The 18,502-nt window shown below is 42.9% G+C and overlaps 1 protein-coding gene across 5 annotated transcripts; it reads left to right on the top strand.

Moving 5' to 3' along the window:
• The first annotated feature begins 12,942 nt into the window (after positions 1 to 12,942).
• LOC125540092 (filament-like plant protein 7) lies at positions 12,943 to 18,185 on the top strand. 5 transcript variants are annotated; one of them, XM_048703680.1, is made up of 5 exons: positions 12,943 to 13,116; positions 14,362 to 14,503; positions 14,588 to 14,711; positions 14,875 to 16,865; positions 17,432 to 18,185. In XM_048703680.1, exons 2-5 carry the CDS (start codon positions 14,411 to 14,413, stop codon positions 17,915 to 17,917), a joined length of 2,694 nt encoding a protein of 897 aa, XP_048559637.1. In that variant the 5' UTR covers positions 12,943 to 13,116; positions 14,362 to 14,410; the 3' UTR covers positions 17,918 to 18,185. The 5 variants fall into 5 exon arrangements, with proteins under 5 accessions (XP_048559637.1, XP_048559636.1, XP_048559635.1 ...); XM_048703679.1 differs by having other exon boundaries at positions 14,585 to 14,711; XM_048703678.1 differs by having other exon boundaries at positions 14,582 to 14,711; positions 17,435 to 18,185.
• Positions 18,186 to 18,502: the final 317 nt, after the last annotated feature.

Genomic DNA, 18,502 nt, shown 5'->3' with positions numbered 1-18,502 from the left:
CAGCCGGCGGTAGGGGGAGGAAGAAAGAAGTTTGGCCGGAGGAGGAATACTGAAATGCTGTCCAACGGTACGTTTAGGGAAAAATCGACTGAAATGTTGTTTTCAGGCAACTGTTTTCTAGTACGCGCTTCCTAACTAAACATTAACTTTGACACGACCCAAGCCAAGACGTTAGGCTTAGGTCCTTGACATTGTCCTGGCCGAACTTTTTCGGTAGCGGTATTGGAAGAGGAGTCTGCTGCCGTGCAAGCATTGACTTGGGCGGCGCCGAACTTGCAACTCCAGCACGGACCGAAACCGAGGAAACAATTCTTTATTTAATACTATCTTAAATTTCTTAAATTTCGTTTTCTTATTTAACACTGGGAATTTTTTTTTCCTATCTGATAACGAATCTAAAAATTTATACCCTTTATAACACTTTCGTCCATTTTAAGCCTAAATGATACATGAAAAGACTATTTTGCCCCTCATATGATATATGTGTGTGTGAGGCAGTAGCATACACACAACATCAATGGGGCAAATAGCGCACACACACGCATCGGCAGTAGCACATACGCACACGCACACACACTGTAGCACGCAGGCACGCAGCAATGCAGCATCACACGTGCACAGCAGCACACACGGAGCAGCAACACACACCCACGCAGCAGCAGCACACAAACACGCATGTACGCGCGACAGCCGGTACATGATACCCGAATAAGCATTTCATTGATCTCATTGTAAGAGCACGTAGAGCTAGCTTGCCTGGTTACTGTGGGTATTTAAATATGTATATATCCACGCAGCAGCCGGTACACAAATACCCGAACAAATATACATACGTGGTTATGTGTATTGTGTACGTGCAGCACAGACGTATGGGTATTTAAAAGTGTATGCGTACATCGGCTAGAGTCATAAACTATGTACATGCTGCTACTGCCATGTGCATGGCCTTCGATGCATGCGTGCAATTGTACATGGGCAATTTTGCCATACATCACGTACAAAGCTAATGATAGACCATCTAATGTATGCATCTAACGGCGGAGCTATGTACAAGGTTGAGGGGGCCGTGGCCCCCCAGCCAAAGTGCAATTTTTTTACTAGGTGTGCAAATTTTTTACTAGGTAGTAATCGCCCTGCCCTGCAGTTTTTAGATGGGCCATGCACATACACGTAGAAGGCCACGAGCCTCTGGTATTATCACGCATGCGCACGAACTTGCTCAGGGCTCGGTTGCTTCGACTCTTTTTCCCTCAACCGCACTTGTCGCTCGGGTACGGTTGCTCGCCTCCATCGCCTGCTGGCCTGATCCATCCATGAACCAAGCTGCCGCACTGCCTCGATGTGGGCGCCGAGGAGAAGATCGCCTCTGATCTGCGTGCACTAAGGTCGTGAGGGAGGAACAAGGGCGCGCTTGAGACAGTCATCTTTGGCTCTTTGCCACTGGACAGTGGTCGCCGATGTCGACCGGCCGGCAAGCCACCCCTCGTCTCCGGCTACCCCCCATACGAATTTGTGTACTTGATTTTGTAAGTGACATCCACCCAGCTCAAATGATGTGCTTCACTCAACCAGCCGACGACGCCGCGACGGACAGCCTGGAGCCCTCGACTTCGTCCGGCCTTTGCTGAGGAGAAGGCGAGGAGGTTAGGAGGAGCTCCGCGTTTGGGCCGGTGGCGACGACTCCAGCGCCCGGTTTGTTGTTCCATCGTGTGATTTGATATGGTTGGGATTTTTCTGTGTTAGCACTACAATTTTCTCTCATAGTTAGTTAGTGGTTGATTGAATTGGACTATACAAATTATTAATTTGTTCTCTCAATAGCAGTTGCTCACTACAGATATTTTTGGTACTTTGGCTCCCCCAAACATTTTTGTCTAGCTCCGCCACTGTATGCATCTACTATATCATGTATCTACACGTACATATATTTTTCCGTGGAGACCGTGCACTAAAAAAACTTAGACAATCAAAATAGATTATGTGAGCTCCATAAGAAAATCCAACAAATAATAATATAATAATTATTAGTAAAGATGATAAAAAAATCATCGAATAGCACGCGGGCACAAACATACCATATGAGGGGCAAAATGGTATTTTCAAGTGTCATTTAGACTTAAAATGGGCAGAAGTGTCATAAAAGGCATAAAATTTAGACTCGTTGTTATATAGGGAAGAAATTATTTGTCGATGTCAAATAAGGCATAAAATTTAAGCACGGTGTTAAATAAGGAATTCTCTCGAAACCGAGAGCCGGGTGGAGGCGGCGTACGTGCACTGGGTGACCTATGAGGCTATGACGCTGACGCCACAATAAGCGCATCCACCGGTCGTAATTAGGGATGCACAAATTACACGCTTGCACGTTTTTCCTTTCGGGAATGTGCACGCTTGCACGTAGGGTTTCATTTGGCGCCCGCACCTGAGACGAGAAAAAAAAGATAGAGACATGCCCCCATTGTTTATCTTCTTTCTCCGGTTCTTCTTCCTCGGCATGATCCCCCTCCTCCCGCGGCCCCCAGCTTGCCCCGCCCTAATCGCCGGCCTCCACCACCCGTGGCCGGCGGGCACTACCAAGCACCTCTTGCCTTCCCGCCCACCCCTCGACCTCCCCCGCTGCTGGCCGCCGCCCTGGCCATCCCTCTAAGCCCCGCCGCAATAGAGAAAAACTCCGGCGATCTCCTGCACCCCACCACCCCTAAGATAAATAATGGGGCAATGCCTCCCCCTAAGATAGATGGTGGGGCAATGACTTCTCCGGCGAGTTTTCTTCTTCTCTGGTGAGGTTGGAAGGAAGGAAGGAAGAAAGAAGGTGAGTGACGCATGAAAAAAAATTAGGTACCTGATAAATAGTAAAAGCAGAGAAAAAGGCCCGCACCCTTTGTTGCCCATTGTGGTCACGCACGGGACCTCCTATTTGGCGGGCTAGGTGCTAGCGAACAAGCCCCGCGTGCACTTTTGGGCGGACCCATGTACGGGGCACACTGTCTTATTCATTTTGTTTTTTCTGTTCTATTTATTGTTTTTATTTTTTTAACTCATTCAGGTTTTCAAAAAGTTCCAAATTTTTAAAAAATGTTCATTTTGGGGGAAAAATGTGCAATAAATCATAAAATATTCATGGATAAAAAAGTTCATGATTTTTACAAAATATTTGCATATTCAATAAATGTTCATAATTTTGGAATAAATTTTCAGGAAGTCAAAAATGTACATAAGTTTCTAATGAAATGTTTCTAATTTTTTAAATGTTTGCGAACTCAAAATATGTTTATCAATTTTTCAAAATTGGTTACAAAATTAAGAAAAAGTTTGTGAAGGAAAAATCACATTCACCGATTAAAAGAATATTCATGCATTCAATGATTGTTTGTCACAAAAAAATTGTTTCTAAATTTCAACAAATGTTCTCCTATTCAAAAAATCCACGAGTTTCAAAAAAATATGCTGATACATAGGAAAATGTCTGAAACTTAAAATATGTTCACAATATATAAATGTTCACAAAATTGTAGAAAAAATGTTCACAAATCTAAAAAATGTCCACGTATTAAAAAATATTCATGATTTAAAAATTTATAATGTTGGAAATAATAAAATAAGGAAAGCTAAAAAAATAATGAACATAAAAAAGAAAGAAAAATGTGATAATGACAACAAGGAAAGAAATAAAATGGAAAACGCTGGAAAAACCGAAAGAAAAACACTAAAAAAAGGAAACCTGTTTTGGGAAGGTTCAAAAACGTCTCAAAACCGGAAAGAGGGGGAGTTACCCGCTCGGTTGCTAACTAGCAGCTTATGCGCCAAATAGGGTTCCCTGTCACGCACGAGTAAGCGACTTGGACGGCTGGGCCAGTTAAGTACTTGTGCAAACCTGTGTATCTTCTTGGACTCACCGACGTAACTTACTATGGGTTGCTCACTTATTCGACGACCCATTACCACGTTCAGTACAAAGTTGAGTCATCTATTTTGAAACGGAGGGAGTAGGAGATAAACCTCAAAATGTAAATATTATCTGAAACATAATATTTTAAATTTTGTTTAATAGTTGAAAATATTCATATATTTCCATAATAACAATCTCTTACTTTTCCCAAACATAAAATGTGTGTATCATTGGAAAGTAATGTTCATACATTTTCTAGCCATCGTCAGAGAGAAATTTATCATCCCCATGCCTCTGGCTGCCATCTTGTCGTGGAGAGGTGCGGGGATCTCAGATCTTCAAGAAATGTAGTCTTCATCAACATGTAGTGATAGTCGTGGTGTTTTACGAATAAATTCACTCTGGTTCATTGTGGCAGTGTGATTGAGCTAGATAGGTATGTGTCCTCACAGATCTGATTATTCGGAATTGATGAGTCTATGTGTCATGTTGCTCTTGTAGTTTGATTCTTTTTGGACTTGAAAATTTTCATCGATGTTATGGTGAAGATTTTGTAGTTTGACAACATGTACTTCTAGGGAATCATCTTAGACTCATGTACATTCATCGCTCACGGCTTCCCATCCTTTTAGATGGGGGACTCAATGGGCTTTCAGAAACATTTATCGGCAGATGAACAAGTGGTAGTATCACTGCTCCAATCCAACTATAGTATTTTTACACAAGTCTTGGTAGTTTTTCATCTTACAAAGAGTGATACTACAGAGAAAATGTCTCTAAGAGACTTCATTGTAATTCTTAATTGTACGAGTTACTCTGCAATTTCCATGTTAAAAAAAAACTTTGCAATTTCTTGGACTGTAGCTCCAAAGCACCGTGTCTGTAATGGTCGCGAGTATGAATGAAGTTAAAGGTGTTTCTAAAAAGAAATCATGCATACAAAAATAAACATTCATGCATTTCAAATAATATTTATGGCATGAAAATGAGTTCAACTTATTTAAAGTGGTGTTCATGCATGTCAAAATATATGTTATATGTTCGTGTACCTAAAAAAAATATTGATGTATTTTGAAAAATGTAAAGAATAAATAAAGTCAAAAGGTAACCCCAAAGTAAAAAAAAATGAGAACAACTGATTTTTTTAGTTAATTAGAGAACATAAAGGGAAAATATTTAAAAAGAGAAAACAAAAGTAAAAAAAGAAAACAAAGGATTTTTTTGAAAAACTAAATGATCCACATATGATCTTTAGTGGCCACGGTGCTCCTCTATTTTTCACAGCGGGCCACAAATAGGATATGTCTTTTTATCCGACTAACAATTGTACATTTTTATTTGACCCGCATATTGAACTATTAGAACTGCAACACTTTTTCCTAACATGTCGTTTGGTAAAATTCACATCCCAACCTAACAGCCCGGATTATTGATCTCCTTAACACCAGTTTTGTCAGAAATTTTGGCTTACATGGCATCACTTTAGTTGTTTTGTTACACAGATGTGCCCTAGTATATGACCTCTAATCTCTCATGTTCTATTAGGGCATGTACAATGGTGGAATATGCATACATATACCCCATAACAAAAAGTAATTTGAGACACCTACATTTATTTTTTCTCCCCAATGCAACCTACCACTAGTGGGCCTCATTAAGAAATAGAAAATAAAGACTCTAGTACACATGCATCTCTACTTTTCACTCTAACCTTTTCAGTTTTTGTCACCGGACCACACTTTTTCTCTTCAAGCACCCTCCTCCTGGAGAGGATTCCGCTTCCCTACCCGAACCTACTTTATGTCATATCCGATCCTACATGGCATGCGAAGCATCACCTTGAGGCTATGCATTGTACATGCCCTTAGATGACCAATTTTGTCTTGATCGTTGTTGAGGTGTCAATGGAGGCAACTATGTCATCATGGCGGTAATGATTAGCATCAACAGTAAACAGAGTCAAGCGTGACGAGTGATATTGTTGTTTGCCTTTGTTTTATTAGGCAACTTTGTTCCCAAACTTGTGTGTTTCTTAGTTGTAGTTGATACTCAACATAGGATTTTATTAGGATTTTGAGTTTCGACTTTGGTCGATCTCAAACATTGGCTGCAGTGTTGTGTGGGCCAATACTTGGGTGAACCAGAGCGACAACATGACAACAATGAGGACATTGTCATCAATAGGATGTCAAGAAGGCAACCGATGAGTACAAGGAAAAAGTGGATCAAATCCATGGAGAGATCAATTCAACATGCAGAGAAACCCTAGTTTTTCTTGTTGTTGTTTCTGTTGATGTTGCTTGTTAATAACTATGACCCATTACTAACTTGTCGGCTCTACTTTCTATATATCTACAAGAAAGTTATTTAATTAATGAATTTCATGATTATATCTAAGTTGAAAGATGGTCCCTACAGAGTTGTGAGGTCGTCATGCTGTCAATCTTTGAAGATGTGATGACATATACAAATCTTTTAATCATTTTTATCTTCTATAAACATGGCTTCACCAGGAAAGAAAAATAAACCCAATGAAGCACTAGCAGATGGAAAACAGTAAATGGAGACTAACCTTTTGTGAAGACAGAAACATAAAGAAAATAAGAATTTGATAAAAATCCTAGTTGTCGTTGAGGGCTTGTTTGATTCTAAGGATTCTCATGGATTAGAATCTTCTACATTTTTTTGTTTCATCCATGTTCATAATATTGAATTCTACATGATATTTTTCTAAGGATTCCTTTATACTACATCCCCTAAAAAATGAGCAATCAATCAAACCTTTTGAAAAAAAATCCTTCATTTTCTTGCAATCAAACAAACTAAAATCATGAAGAGTACTAATCAACATGACATCAGAATCCTTTGCCTTTTTCTATTCCGACATTTTCAGAATCCTACGAATCAAATAGACCCTCACTATTTATCTGTGGCACCTTGTGTTGTAAAATGTAAACACCCGAGCTAGTGATATGTAAGGTGAAACGACTGAAGAAATGATTTTAGGAGGTTAATCATCATGTTTAGTGATGTTATAATGTGCTTATAAAAAGAAGTTTTGAGAGAGAAGTATTGTAAACAAGCTTAGCTTCTTATGGCACGTCTAAATCTTGCTCCACGCAAGATCGAGTGTGGCCTCACCTCAAGTGATGCGCTGGCCCAATAGCGCACTCCTTCGTTTGTTATTTTGTTATGTTTTTTATTTTATTATCAAATATTATTAACTAAATTCTCAAAAACGTTCAGTGCGCATTTAAAAATATTAATACTGTATAAAAACCTTGTTCCTGCAATTTGAAAAATCTTGGTTCCATTAAACAAATATGTTTGCGACATTTTAAAAATGTTCACATGTTTAATACTTTGTTCATGAAATTTAAAATTTTGCGTAATTTATAAAAAATGTTTGTACCATTTTAAAAGTTTTTAATGACATTAAATTTTTCATATTATTTAAAAATATGTTTTGCAATATTTGTTAAAAATTCGTAAAATTTAAAAATTCTTCATGCACTTTTAGAAAATGTTCATAATGTATTGAAGATGTTCGTAACATTAAAAAAATGTTGAACAGTTTCAAAATGTTTCATGTTTGGATACAAATTCATGATATTTATTTAAAAAAGTTTGGCGTGTGTTTAAAAATGTTCACTGTGTATTTATTAATTGTTCAGTGGACACTTTACAAATGTTCAACATGTATTCGGATAATGTTCAACATTTATTAAATGTGGTATCTGAAAAATGTTTGGGTTGTATATGAAAAAAATACTGAATGTGTATTCAAAATAAGCTACATGTATTTTGAAATGAGAACTAAAGATAAGAAAAAGAAAATTAAGGAAAGAAGAAGCAAAGAACCTAAAATTTAAAATCAAATTGTTGCCGTTGAAAATCGATATAGAAAACACAGAAAAAACCCGCGCATAGAACCTTGCCAAAACGAGGCAGATGGTTCCACTTCAGCACTTCAGGACGCCTCATGTAGGCGAAGGTATCATAGTCAACTGTGTCTAAAAAATGGTATCATAGTCAATTTTTTTTGTTTTAGAAATTACCTGTAATTTTATCCAAACTCGACAACCAAGACAGGTACTATGCTTTGGATCATAGATCCAACAATCGCAGAACAACTCCTATTATTAAGAATTACGAAGATATTTCTTGGAGATGTATTCTCCGTCACGGTGTTGCCTCCTACTTCAAACAGACCAATTTAGAATATTCTTTGGGCGGGCCATGATAGAACCAGTGAATTTATCTTTGTTGTTATACCCTACCGCCATGCCCCTTTACGGTAGGAAAAGGGTCAGATCCTAAAATTTTTGCAAACGAGGGTCAGATCTCCAAAAACCTCTTCAAAAGGGTCAAAACACGAAATTTTGCCTCGGCGGACTGATCAAAACCAGCTAGGCCCATTGGCTGCCCTGCTTTAGTAGGCACTGTAAAAAGAGAATGCTCTTCCTTTCCGTTCTAGTTCTGCTCTGCTCTATTGGTTGCAGTGATCTAAAAGAGATAGTTGCAGTAAAAATGAAAATGAAATTGCAGTAACCCATAGAAATCCACCACAGGAAGAAGATCCATCAGAATTCAGAAGCTATCCTCATCCTAGATTTTGACGGCATGCCAACAACATGGCAAATCCACGTGATGTTTCACTCAAGAATTCGTGATAGGCTTGTTATTATTACTGAAGAGGGAGGGGCCATAGGCAAGCTGGCGGTGCGCGAGACAAGCCGACAGAAGGATTTGATGCGCCGATGGCATTTGTACTCGCTTCGGTTGTACGCTTCCATCGTAAAAGCAGCGGTACCATACAATAAATTGTGCCCCGCATTCCCCTATTTTCAGTGGTCTCTTAACTTCACCGGAATATATCTGTCCGTAGCCTATATCTGAAACTTTAAGTACTCCTACTATGTGAATCACCCCAAAATTACACTTGATGAAGAGACGCCATAGCTCGTAAAATCATGTCAGTGTGGCCGTAAGTTCATTCGACATCTTTTGTGGTATAATCTACTAAACGCAAATTTTTTTTCTGGGTTAACACAACATTGTGGCTTTCCTGTGAGGATACATGGAGTAAGGACATCTTCAAGGCGGACCCGTAAACCTTCCTCAACCGTCTGAACCATGTTGTTTGAACCGTAGAAGCCATCCAACAGTGATATGTATCGGTCCAAATGCCAGATGCGATTTCTCCCGCAAAACGGAGATAAAAGTGGGGGAGGTTTGCGGGAGTCAGGATACGTGAAACGTACAAATCAGACACCCCAGGCCCACCCAAAACCCCTTCCCGGACCCAGCGACTTCATCCTCCTCATTTTCTGTCCTTCCTTCTCTCTCTCTCTTGTCATCGCCGCCGATCAACCATACCGGCCACCACGCCATACCCCTGCCGGAAATCTGCGTCTCCGTCACCTCCGGAGATCCAGCATGGCTCCCACCTGCTTCTCCTCCGTCTTCGTTCAACCCCCTGTCCTTCGACCGTCCCGCCATGTACCATCCTCTACCATGCCCTGCAACTGTTTGATGAATCACTAGAGCTGAAAACAGTTGTCCCTTCTTGTTTGTAACAATGGATTCCGATTTGAAGTACATATACGAGTAGTATGTTGAGTCCTCCAACAGCTCGTCGGACGAGGAGTACTTCGATGAGACGAAGATGATGCAGGCGGTCCTTGAAGACGCGGAGCATGCGGAGGAGCATGTTCTCAATTTCAAGGGCTTGATCAAGGGTCATCGAGTGCTCAACCGTAACAAGGTGCGCGGGCATTTGACACTGATGGCCGACTACTGTGCTCTCGATACACTATTCACTCATCATTTTCGCCGCCATTTTTGGATGCGCAAGACTGTCTTGGATCGTTTGTACATGGGTTCCTACGATGACTACTTCATCCTGAAGGACGCCGTGGGAACGATTGGCTTCTTTGGTTATCAGAAGTGCACAACCACACTCTGGATGCTTGCATATGACCGGCTGCTGATTCGTGAGACGAGTACCTACGGACGTCTGAGAGCACATGCGGAGATGCCATGGTCAGGTTTGCAACTGTCGTGGTTGAGGTATTCTGACCTCAATACCTGAGAAAACCAACTGTGGAAGACACCGAGAGGCTCCTGGCAATCTTAGAAGCAAGAGGGTGGCCATGTTTGCTTGCATCGCTTTACTGCATGCATTGAAAATGGAAAAATTGCCTGAAGGCTTTACAAGGCAACATGAGGGTCATATTAAGAAGCCCACCATCATTCTTAAAGCAGTTGCATCACATGATCTTTGGATTTGAAACGCTTTCTTTGGCATGCCCGGGTCTCACAATGACATCACTGTGCTCCTCCTTGCCACTACATTGTCAATGGACATGAGTATAACATGGGCTACTATCTGGTTTATAGTGTCTATCCTCCACGGATTACCTTTTTCAGCACCATCTCAAACCCAGTTGGCCAGAAAAGGCTCACTTTGCCCAAAGATAAAAAGCAGTTAGAAATGATGTCGAGAGGGCATTTGGAGTTCTTCAAGCATGTTTTGCAGTTGTTCATGGATCTGCAAAAACAACGGGATCCGAAGACCTTGTGAGAGGTGATTACATGTTGTGTGATCATGCATAACATGATTGTCGAGCATGAGGGTGATGATGATGCCGCAGCTCTGGAATTTGAGAACATGGGTGATCCTATCCAACTTCTGGACCAGAATCCGACCACATTTGAGGAGTTTATTCAAATGCATCGACGAACTCATGAGCAGCTCAAGAAAGGAGACAACAATGTTGGGATGTAAATATTTGAACTTTTTTAAATTTAAACTAGTGCTGCATGCGGCTACTTGATCTTCAGTGCCCTTTGCATGCAGCTACTTGATCGCGCGGACTCAGGAAAAAAATCAGGAAAGCCGAATGTATACGACTACGGTTTGGATATCGACCTCCCGCATCCATGTCCGCGGATGGATGCATGAGAGTTTTTGCGGGTTGCCGTTGGAGATGCCCTAAGAGCAACTCTAGCGAATCAGCTAAAACAGCCCGTCCGCTATAATCCGCTATAATAACCGTCAATATAGAGAATCTGGACTATTTTTGGGCGCGGAATAGATCTGTTATATTTGGTCATTCGCACATTTTTTGGACGGGATTCTGTAGATTCCAGCCCGCGTCCGCCATATCTACGGTTTCCCCTCCTCTTTTTGTTGGTTTCTCTATCCTACCTGCTCATTGGCATGAAGGAAACTTCCGCCCCTTCCATTCCCACTTCCACTCGCCGCCACCGATCTCGCCGGCCCTTCGCCGTCTCGCGTCACCGCGCCGCCAACCGCCACTATGGAGTACCCGCCGTCCCCAACGATGTCGCTCCAGCCTTCCGCCGCTCCGTGTTCGCCAAATTGTAACCTAGTTGTGGCCTGGGTCCTCGACCGGTTTGTCACCATCGCGAAGACGACCACGAGGCGCCTCCTACACCTTAATGGGGAGCTCACCATAATCGGCGAAGAATGTCGCTTAGCGACACCTTTGCTAATGCCGTCAGGGGCATGCTCGCTTAGCATCCTAGTTTTTTTTAGTTTTCAGTTTCAACGTGTTTGCTGAAATGCGTCCGGTTTTTTTTGAAGGTAATTCGTCCGATTTATTTAAAGGCATCCACTAAGCATCAGCCAACGAGCCCAAATTTGGGCCTGTCACATGGCAACCGTTAGATGTGGACTCCCCCAGCCGTTCTATGGCCTTCTCTGAATCATTTTCTACCTCCAATAGTCAACGCCCCCACGAAAAAAAGCCCCCATGCCTTCTCCCCTACCATTACGTGCGAGCTCTTCCGACAAGGGGTGGAAGCAGCCCCTCTCCATCGAGTCGCTGCTGGCCGCAGCACCGGCGTCGTACCGCCCCCTGCTAGCCTCTGTGAACCTTGAGGTCACCACACCGACTCCGACAACTCCGCTCGTAGCACCATCATGGCAAGACGTTGCGGCTCACCGCTCCATGGTTGCAGCAGCAAGGTGAGCCGCGTCGCCCCCTCGTAGTCAACACCCGGCTCACCGTTGGTTGTAGCAAAAATGCAGTGCCGGGTTGTGCATTCTACTTCCCCCATCGGTGGTTGCAACTTTCCGCGGTGATAGTTGCAACTCTTGGCGTCGCGATTGCAGCTCCGCGCAGTGGTGGTTGCAACTTTCGGTGTCGATCGTCGCCATGCCGGCCTCGAAGAGCTCTAGCAGCGGTGACACACCAGTTGTAGCAGGGGCCTACGCCGGCTGTAGGATCAGGCGAGCTGATTGTAGCATCGCACGCTGGTGGTAGCAGGGATTGTGCTGCTCGGGAATGGTTGCGCCACCCCTTTGTTGCTTCGTTGGCGGGGACTCACAGAGGCCATCGCTGGGATCAGAGAAGATTGAAGACGGCCATGGCAGCGGGAAGAGACGGGGGTGCGAATTCAGAGAGAGGGATGGGAGAGCCGCTCACGTGCTATGATGGAGGAAGAGGTTGGGCGTGGAGCAGGGCAACAAAAACTGACGAGTCATGACGTTGTTGTGGCTAGTGCAGGCTTGGGAGGAAGAGAAAAAAGATGTAGCGATACGAAGTGACAAGGTGGGCCTGCGGCTAGCGAATGGTGCGACCGGTCGACCGGTAGCAAACGTTTCCCTTATTTAAATTAGTGATGAAATGTATGCGGACACGGGTAGATAACTGGCTTCTGTATCGATGTCCGTGGACTGATCCATTGATCCACGGACGGATATGATGTACGGTTTGAGAGTCGGCGTGGGAGTGTAACAAAAACAGATGTGCTAGGACCAAATCTCGACACCATGACCCAAACGAGATAATCAATGGAGAGCTGAACGCCGTCGCACGTACGCAACTCTGGTATGTATCCACCGCCACCGCCGACACTTAAACCCACCGTCGATCACGGCCTCACGACGATCTTTCTACAATCTCTGATGAGGCAGCTTTTTTGGTCATCCTGTAGCAGTTTTGTCATCTCAAGGGCCCAGCCGTGAACCCCTTTTCCTTTTTGCTAGGGACACCCAGCCTCTGCCCCCACAGAAAAAGCTGAAGACGATAGCTTTGTGTCCTTGTCCTCACAGTCACCTGACTCATCACCACCCCCTTCCTCCCTCCCTCCATACCATAGGATGCCTCCACAGTGTCACAGGTGACCCAGCAGCACAACAGTCCCTTCTCGGCAAGCGGCGGCAGAGCCACTGCCACTCACTCACTGGAACGAAGGTCAGTTCTCAGCTCAGCTCACCGCTACCATCCATCCCTTGTGTTCTTGCAATCTCTCTATCCATGCCGCCCTTGTCCTTTGGGTATGTGTTTCTCAATCCATGTTTGGTGGTTGGGAAAACGATGGGGATATCTATCTGGAGCGGAGCTAGCTAGGGGGTTATGGTGGTTTGGAGGTACCGGGGGGATCGATGGCGATGGGTTTGGCTCCGCTGCTTCACTGCACTTGCTAATTATAGCTAGTTGCTTGCACGCGCAGAGGTTTTCTAGCTGCTTGCTGCGCCGATTCCTCTCCTGCTTCGATTCTTGTGTGGGTATTTCTAGTGGGGTTTCACTGCTTGCTTGAGGCTTCTTCCCTTCTCTACTCTTTGTCTGGGGGCTCCTCGATTTGGTGTAGCCAATCTGCAGAAGGAGGTGCACAAAGAGAGTGTCAGTTTGGTCCTGATTCCCAGTTTGCATAGCGGCTTCATTAATTGGTTATAAAAGGCTGAGTTGTGGTTGCCGAAAAGAGTACTTGCGTTAGGCGCCATCCTTATCAATGGATGCGCCTGCGTTGTGTAGTACCAGTAATTCTGTCGAGACAGAGGAGAAGCACTCCTCAGTGCCACTAGTGATGTTGTTGGGACAGAGGAGAGGCACTTCTCTTTCTCTGTATGCTATTCTTGCAATACTTTTACCAATTTTGACTTCCGGGACGGCGTAATTGGCTTACTTAATTAGATAGATGTTCTATGTACCTATCAGTGTTAAATGGCTTCACTGGTGGGTTGCTCTCACAGTTGTGGATCGGTGCAATGCTAGTGGACGGCCACCCACTTGGTTTCTGGAAGAAGGTAGCATCTGGTGGCTAATTTTGTATTATCTGTCTTTTGGAAGGAAATATAGTACATTTGGCTAACGATATAGCCTTTTGGAGCAAGTGGTGGGTGCACTGGGGATAGAACTGAGCAAACACCTCAATATACCCTGTGGTTGCTTTTTTAGTTATGTGTCGCTATCTGCATCAAAAGTGAAGGACATTGCAGCTGGCACAAGTAGAAATTGTTAATCCTGCCCAGTGGATTAGGTAACCGGAACTGCAGATTTGTAGAAACGAAATGATACTGAGATGTTTACTTGATTTGTCGAAAGGATTGCAAAGTTGAATTGATACACATTTCTGATTCTTTTACCCAAATAGCACCTATACTGTATGAATTGATATAAATATGCACCACTAATGTTGCATTTACTTCTAATTTCCAGGGAATCTTGTGTATCGTTGATTACTGGTAAAAAGTGAGAGCATCTATCTATGGACCATAAAACATGGCTTTGGAGAAAGAAGGCATCAGAAAGGACAGTTTTAGTAAAGAATAAACCAAATATATCAGATAAGGAACAGGAGGTATATCATCTACAGCTCTACGCATTAAGAATTTTTAAGTTTATTCAGTACTTGCTAATTAACTCATAAATGCTCAAGGAGAAGATTGCACGGCTAGAGAGATCACTGCAAGGCTTAAATGAACAACTTTCATTTGCTCATGCTGAATGCTTCGAGAAGGATGCTATTTTATCCAAGCAAGCAAAAGTAGCTGAAGAAGCCATACTAGGTACCACTCCATTCATCACTCTCATTTCAGTACAAGTTCCTGGTCATAAGTAGTTGGACATATGATTTATCTCATCCTAGAAGTATAAATGCCACATGCACGTATGCATATATGTCGGCTATTTATTTTCTGACCAACCCCTTTTTGACTACGAATGATCCAGGCTGGGAGAAAGCAGAGGCTGAAGCTATAGCTATCAAGACAGAACTTGATGATACTCTACATCAGAAAGCCATGGTTGAGCAAAGGATTTGTCAGCTTGATGAGGCTCTAAATGTTGCAGCGGAAGAGAGGGAGTTGTTGATAAAGGATACTGCTCAAATAATTTCTTGTGAGAAGGATAAAGTTTGGAATCTAGAACAAAATGTCGCGGAGAAAGAGAACATAATTGCTAGCTTGGACGATGAGTACAGCAGACTATCTGAAATCCTCTCAGCAAAAGAGAAAATCATCTTAGATCTAACTGAATCAAATGCAGTGAAAGAGTCGGACTTGAAGGACCTTGCAGTAAAACTAGAGTCAACAGAGAGATCAAATTCTTCTCTTAGATATGAGGTTTGCATGCTGCAGAAGCAACTTGATATTCGTAGTGAGGAAAGGAAGTGTAACCTCAAATCTGCTGATGCTTCACACAAACAACATCTTGAAAATGTAAGGAAGATTACTAAGCTAGAAGAAGAATGCAAGAGATTGCGCTCAATGGTACGTAAAAGGCTACCAGGACCAGCTGCCGTTGCTAGAATGAGAAGTGAAGTTGAAACACTGAGCAGCAGTACAACACACATAAGGACGGGAAAGTTGAATTCTTCGCCATCCTTCAATTCATATGATCAGACACAGAACACTTCCAATGCATCACATGTAAGTCCTTCATTGCTTGCAAGGCTACACGTGACGGAAGATGAAAATAAGGCCATGAAGGAATCTCTTTCTAGAAAGGATGGTGAACTTCAGCATTCCCGTACCATGCTTGCTCGCACAACCTCTAAACTTTCCCAAGTTGAAGCTCAACTCGAAGACTTATCAGGTGATCGAGCTACCACAGAACTGGCAAAAAGGAGTCCTACAGTGGTTGAAAATCCTCTTTCATCTATCTCCGAGGGTGGTCGCAATGAAGATAATGTCAGCTGTTCTGGTTCATGGGCATCAGCCTTGATTTCTGAACTTGAACATTTCAAGAAGGGGAAGCTGACTACACCTTCTTGTAAGAGCACAAGAATGTCAGACTTAAGTTTCATGGATGACTTTGAAGAAATAGAAAGGCTAGCGATGGTATGTGATGATAAGCCTTCAAAATCATATGATGTAAAGAGAGAGGCAGCAGAATCAGCAGGTAAAGAGCTGGTTCCAGTTGATGGTCTCAGTGAAACAGCTAATCAAGTTCACCCGCACAAGACTGAGAAGGGACTCCTGAAGTTAATTGAACTTGTCGAGGGAGTTATCCAGAGATCGTCAAAAGATTACAGTAGCAACCTTGTGCAATCTGGTGGCAACATGGGTGATCAATCTACGCTGGTAACTGGTTATTTCGCTCATGCATTCTTATGGAAAACATCAGAACTCACATGTGTACTGCGACACTTCATTGTTGTATGCAATGAGCTTCTGTATGGGAATACTGATGTCGAAAGATTTGTTCTTGAAGTGAGCCTCACACTAGATTGGATACTGAACCACTGCTTTTCACTGCAAGATGTATCAGAGATGAGGGAAACTATCATAAAGCATTTGCATTTAGATAGCACTGATGTGCATGAAGCTGTTGCAGCCAAACAAATAGGAGTCCAAGCCACAAATGGCATAGATGAACCCGGCACTCCAAACAGCGTGCAGATGTCACTAGTTTCTCAATCAAGCCCCATGGATATTGGACTTAAAGCTGATAATGACACAGACAGTATAAGGAATGGAGTCTCATTCTTCCATGCACCGGAAGTAAAATCTTCAAGTTTGCGAGCAGAACTTAATGCATTGAAAGAAACAGGAAATCTGGTAACACATGGTGTTGATGGTAAATCAACAGTGAGTGAACTTGACAAACACAAATCCATCGCTAACTCTGAGGTAAACAAGGGCAATCTACAGGGAAGCAGTCACTCTACTGAAGAAGACCCAAAATGTGTTTCTGGGAATAAAGATAAAAATCTACAAGCGGTAAGATCCACGCTATATTATTTGTTGAATTCTGTGGTTTTAAAGATAGCTTAGCTCTTTTTTTAGGAGAAAGAAAATACATATTTATTTACAGCCTTATGCAAGAAATTTGCTCCATATTGATGGTGTCCTTTCTCTAATATGTATACAATTTTTCCTTTTGTGAAGCTATATAGCATTCATTCTATTCTTGTAGCAACCAGAATTGCATGCAACCTCAAATGCAATAGTTTTTTAAATAGGAAATAAGGAAATTTGAAATGACACTCTTGCTTCATTTTTGCTCTGTTCTGATAACGTAACATAACATATCACCATTTTATGCCCACTTTGTATATTACAAATTTGTGATCCTATATGACGGTAAATGACCAATCCTAACTGCCTTTGCTGTGAAACCACTGGAAATAATTGAACATGTTTTCAGATCGATTCAATCAATTTACTAGTTTCTTGAGTACACCCTGCTTTGAAGGGCTCTTTAGTCCATGAGTTATTACCTTCATTTGGCAGTTTACCAGTAAATAAGTTTTTGAAGTTGACATTTAATCCCCTTGTTCACACAGCAGCTGGAGATCTCGACAGCATCAGAGAAGCTCATCGAGTGTCAGGAGACAATCCTAAACCTGGGAAAGCAACTGAAAGCACTTGCATCGCCAAAGGATGCCACCTCGGTTCGTCCAGAGCGAAAACCTCGGTCCAAGTCACTGAATGAGATGCTAGCCGTCGACGACGGGGGATTTGATGACCTCAGCTCCCCGAAGACCAAGGAGATTATATGCTCAGAAATAAGGCCACCACATGAAAGAAAATTTTCGGCCGACGGGGGAGGTGACGATTCAGAATCGTGTTATTCTCACCCAACACCGGTGGTTCCACCCGCCAAGCCTTCCGTTGTGAGCGGAAGCTGCAAGAAAGAAGCCGCCGCCAAGGCCGTATCACTAGCCGTTGTCCCAAGCAAGCAGAAGGGGAACCCCAACTTGCTCAAGAGGATCCTGACAGGAAGGAGGAGGGATGCCATAATCAAACCAAAGGTGGTCCTGAGTGCTTAGCTGACAGAGACCAAGGGTAACTCTATCCATGATAAATTCCATTTCCATGTGTAAATTAAGCGTGTATCGGTTGCCTGTTGAGCTGTGTTTCTTGTCAGGTTTAGGAAGAACCATGGAGTGTGGATGCCGTGTATGTATTACAAGTATTAGTGTGCTTTGTAGCGTTGTGGCCAGCATTACCCTGTTCCTTAGGTGTATGAACTTGTGTTTGCTCTTGGATGTGGCTAATTTGTGAGTAGCATGCTATTATGTGCATCCTTTTGAGGAAGGATTCTTGTTCTGAATGTCCTGACACCGACAAGGCTGATGTCTCCCGTGTGAATTTGTTCCTGAATCTGGCTAGGGGGCTAGATTGATCCCTGTGTTCTGAATGTCTTGACACTAACAAGGTTGCTGTCTCCTGTGTGATTTTGTTCCTGAAACTGGCCAGATCTCATGTAGTAGTACATATACTCGGTGTATCAGGGCAGGAATTATGGGTTTCAGACTTAACATGGTACTGTAGTAGGTGTGAGCAGCATCGCAAAAGTGGAATCAAATGGACGCAGCATGCCAAGTGAAATTAGTATGTTCAGTCCAACGGGA

This window comes from Triticum urartu, chromosome 2 (genome assembly GCF_003073215.2).
Source record: "Triticum urartu cultivar G1812 chromosome 2, Tu2.1, whole genome shotgun sequence".
Classification (NCBI taxonomy): Eukaryota; Viridiplantae; Streptophyta; class Magnoliopsida; order Poales; family Poaceae; genus Triticum; species Triticum urartu.
Note: the sequence above shows the minus strand (reverse complement) of the source record. Positions and strands in the feature narration are given on the sequence as shown.

What these genes read in the sequence shown, in the direction of transcription:
- LOC125540092 (XM_048703676.1), top strand. Translation starts at nt 14,411, where the DNA reads ATGGACCATAAAACATGGCTTTGGAGAAAGAAGGCATCAGAAAGGACA. An exon ending in AGCTGAAGAAGCCATACTAG is followed by an intron (nt 14,712 to 14,874) that starts GTACCACTCCAT and finishes CGAATGATCCAG; the next exon opens with GCTGGGAGAAAGCAGAGGCT. An exon ending in AAGATAAAAATCTACAAGCG is followed by an intron (nt 16,866 to 17,431) that starts GTAAGATCCACG and finishes TTGTTCACACAG; the next exon opens with CAGCTGGAGATCTCGACAGC.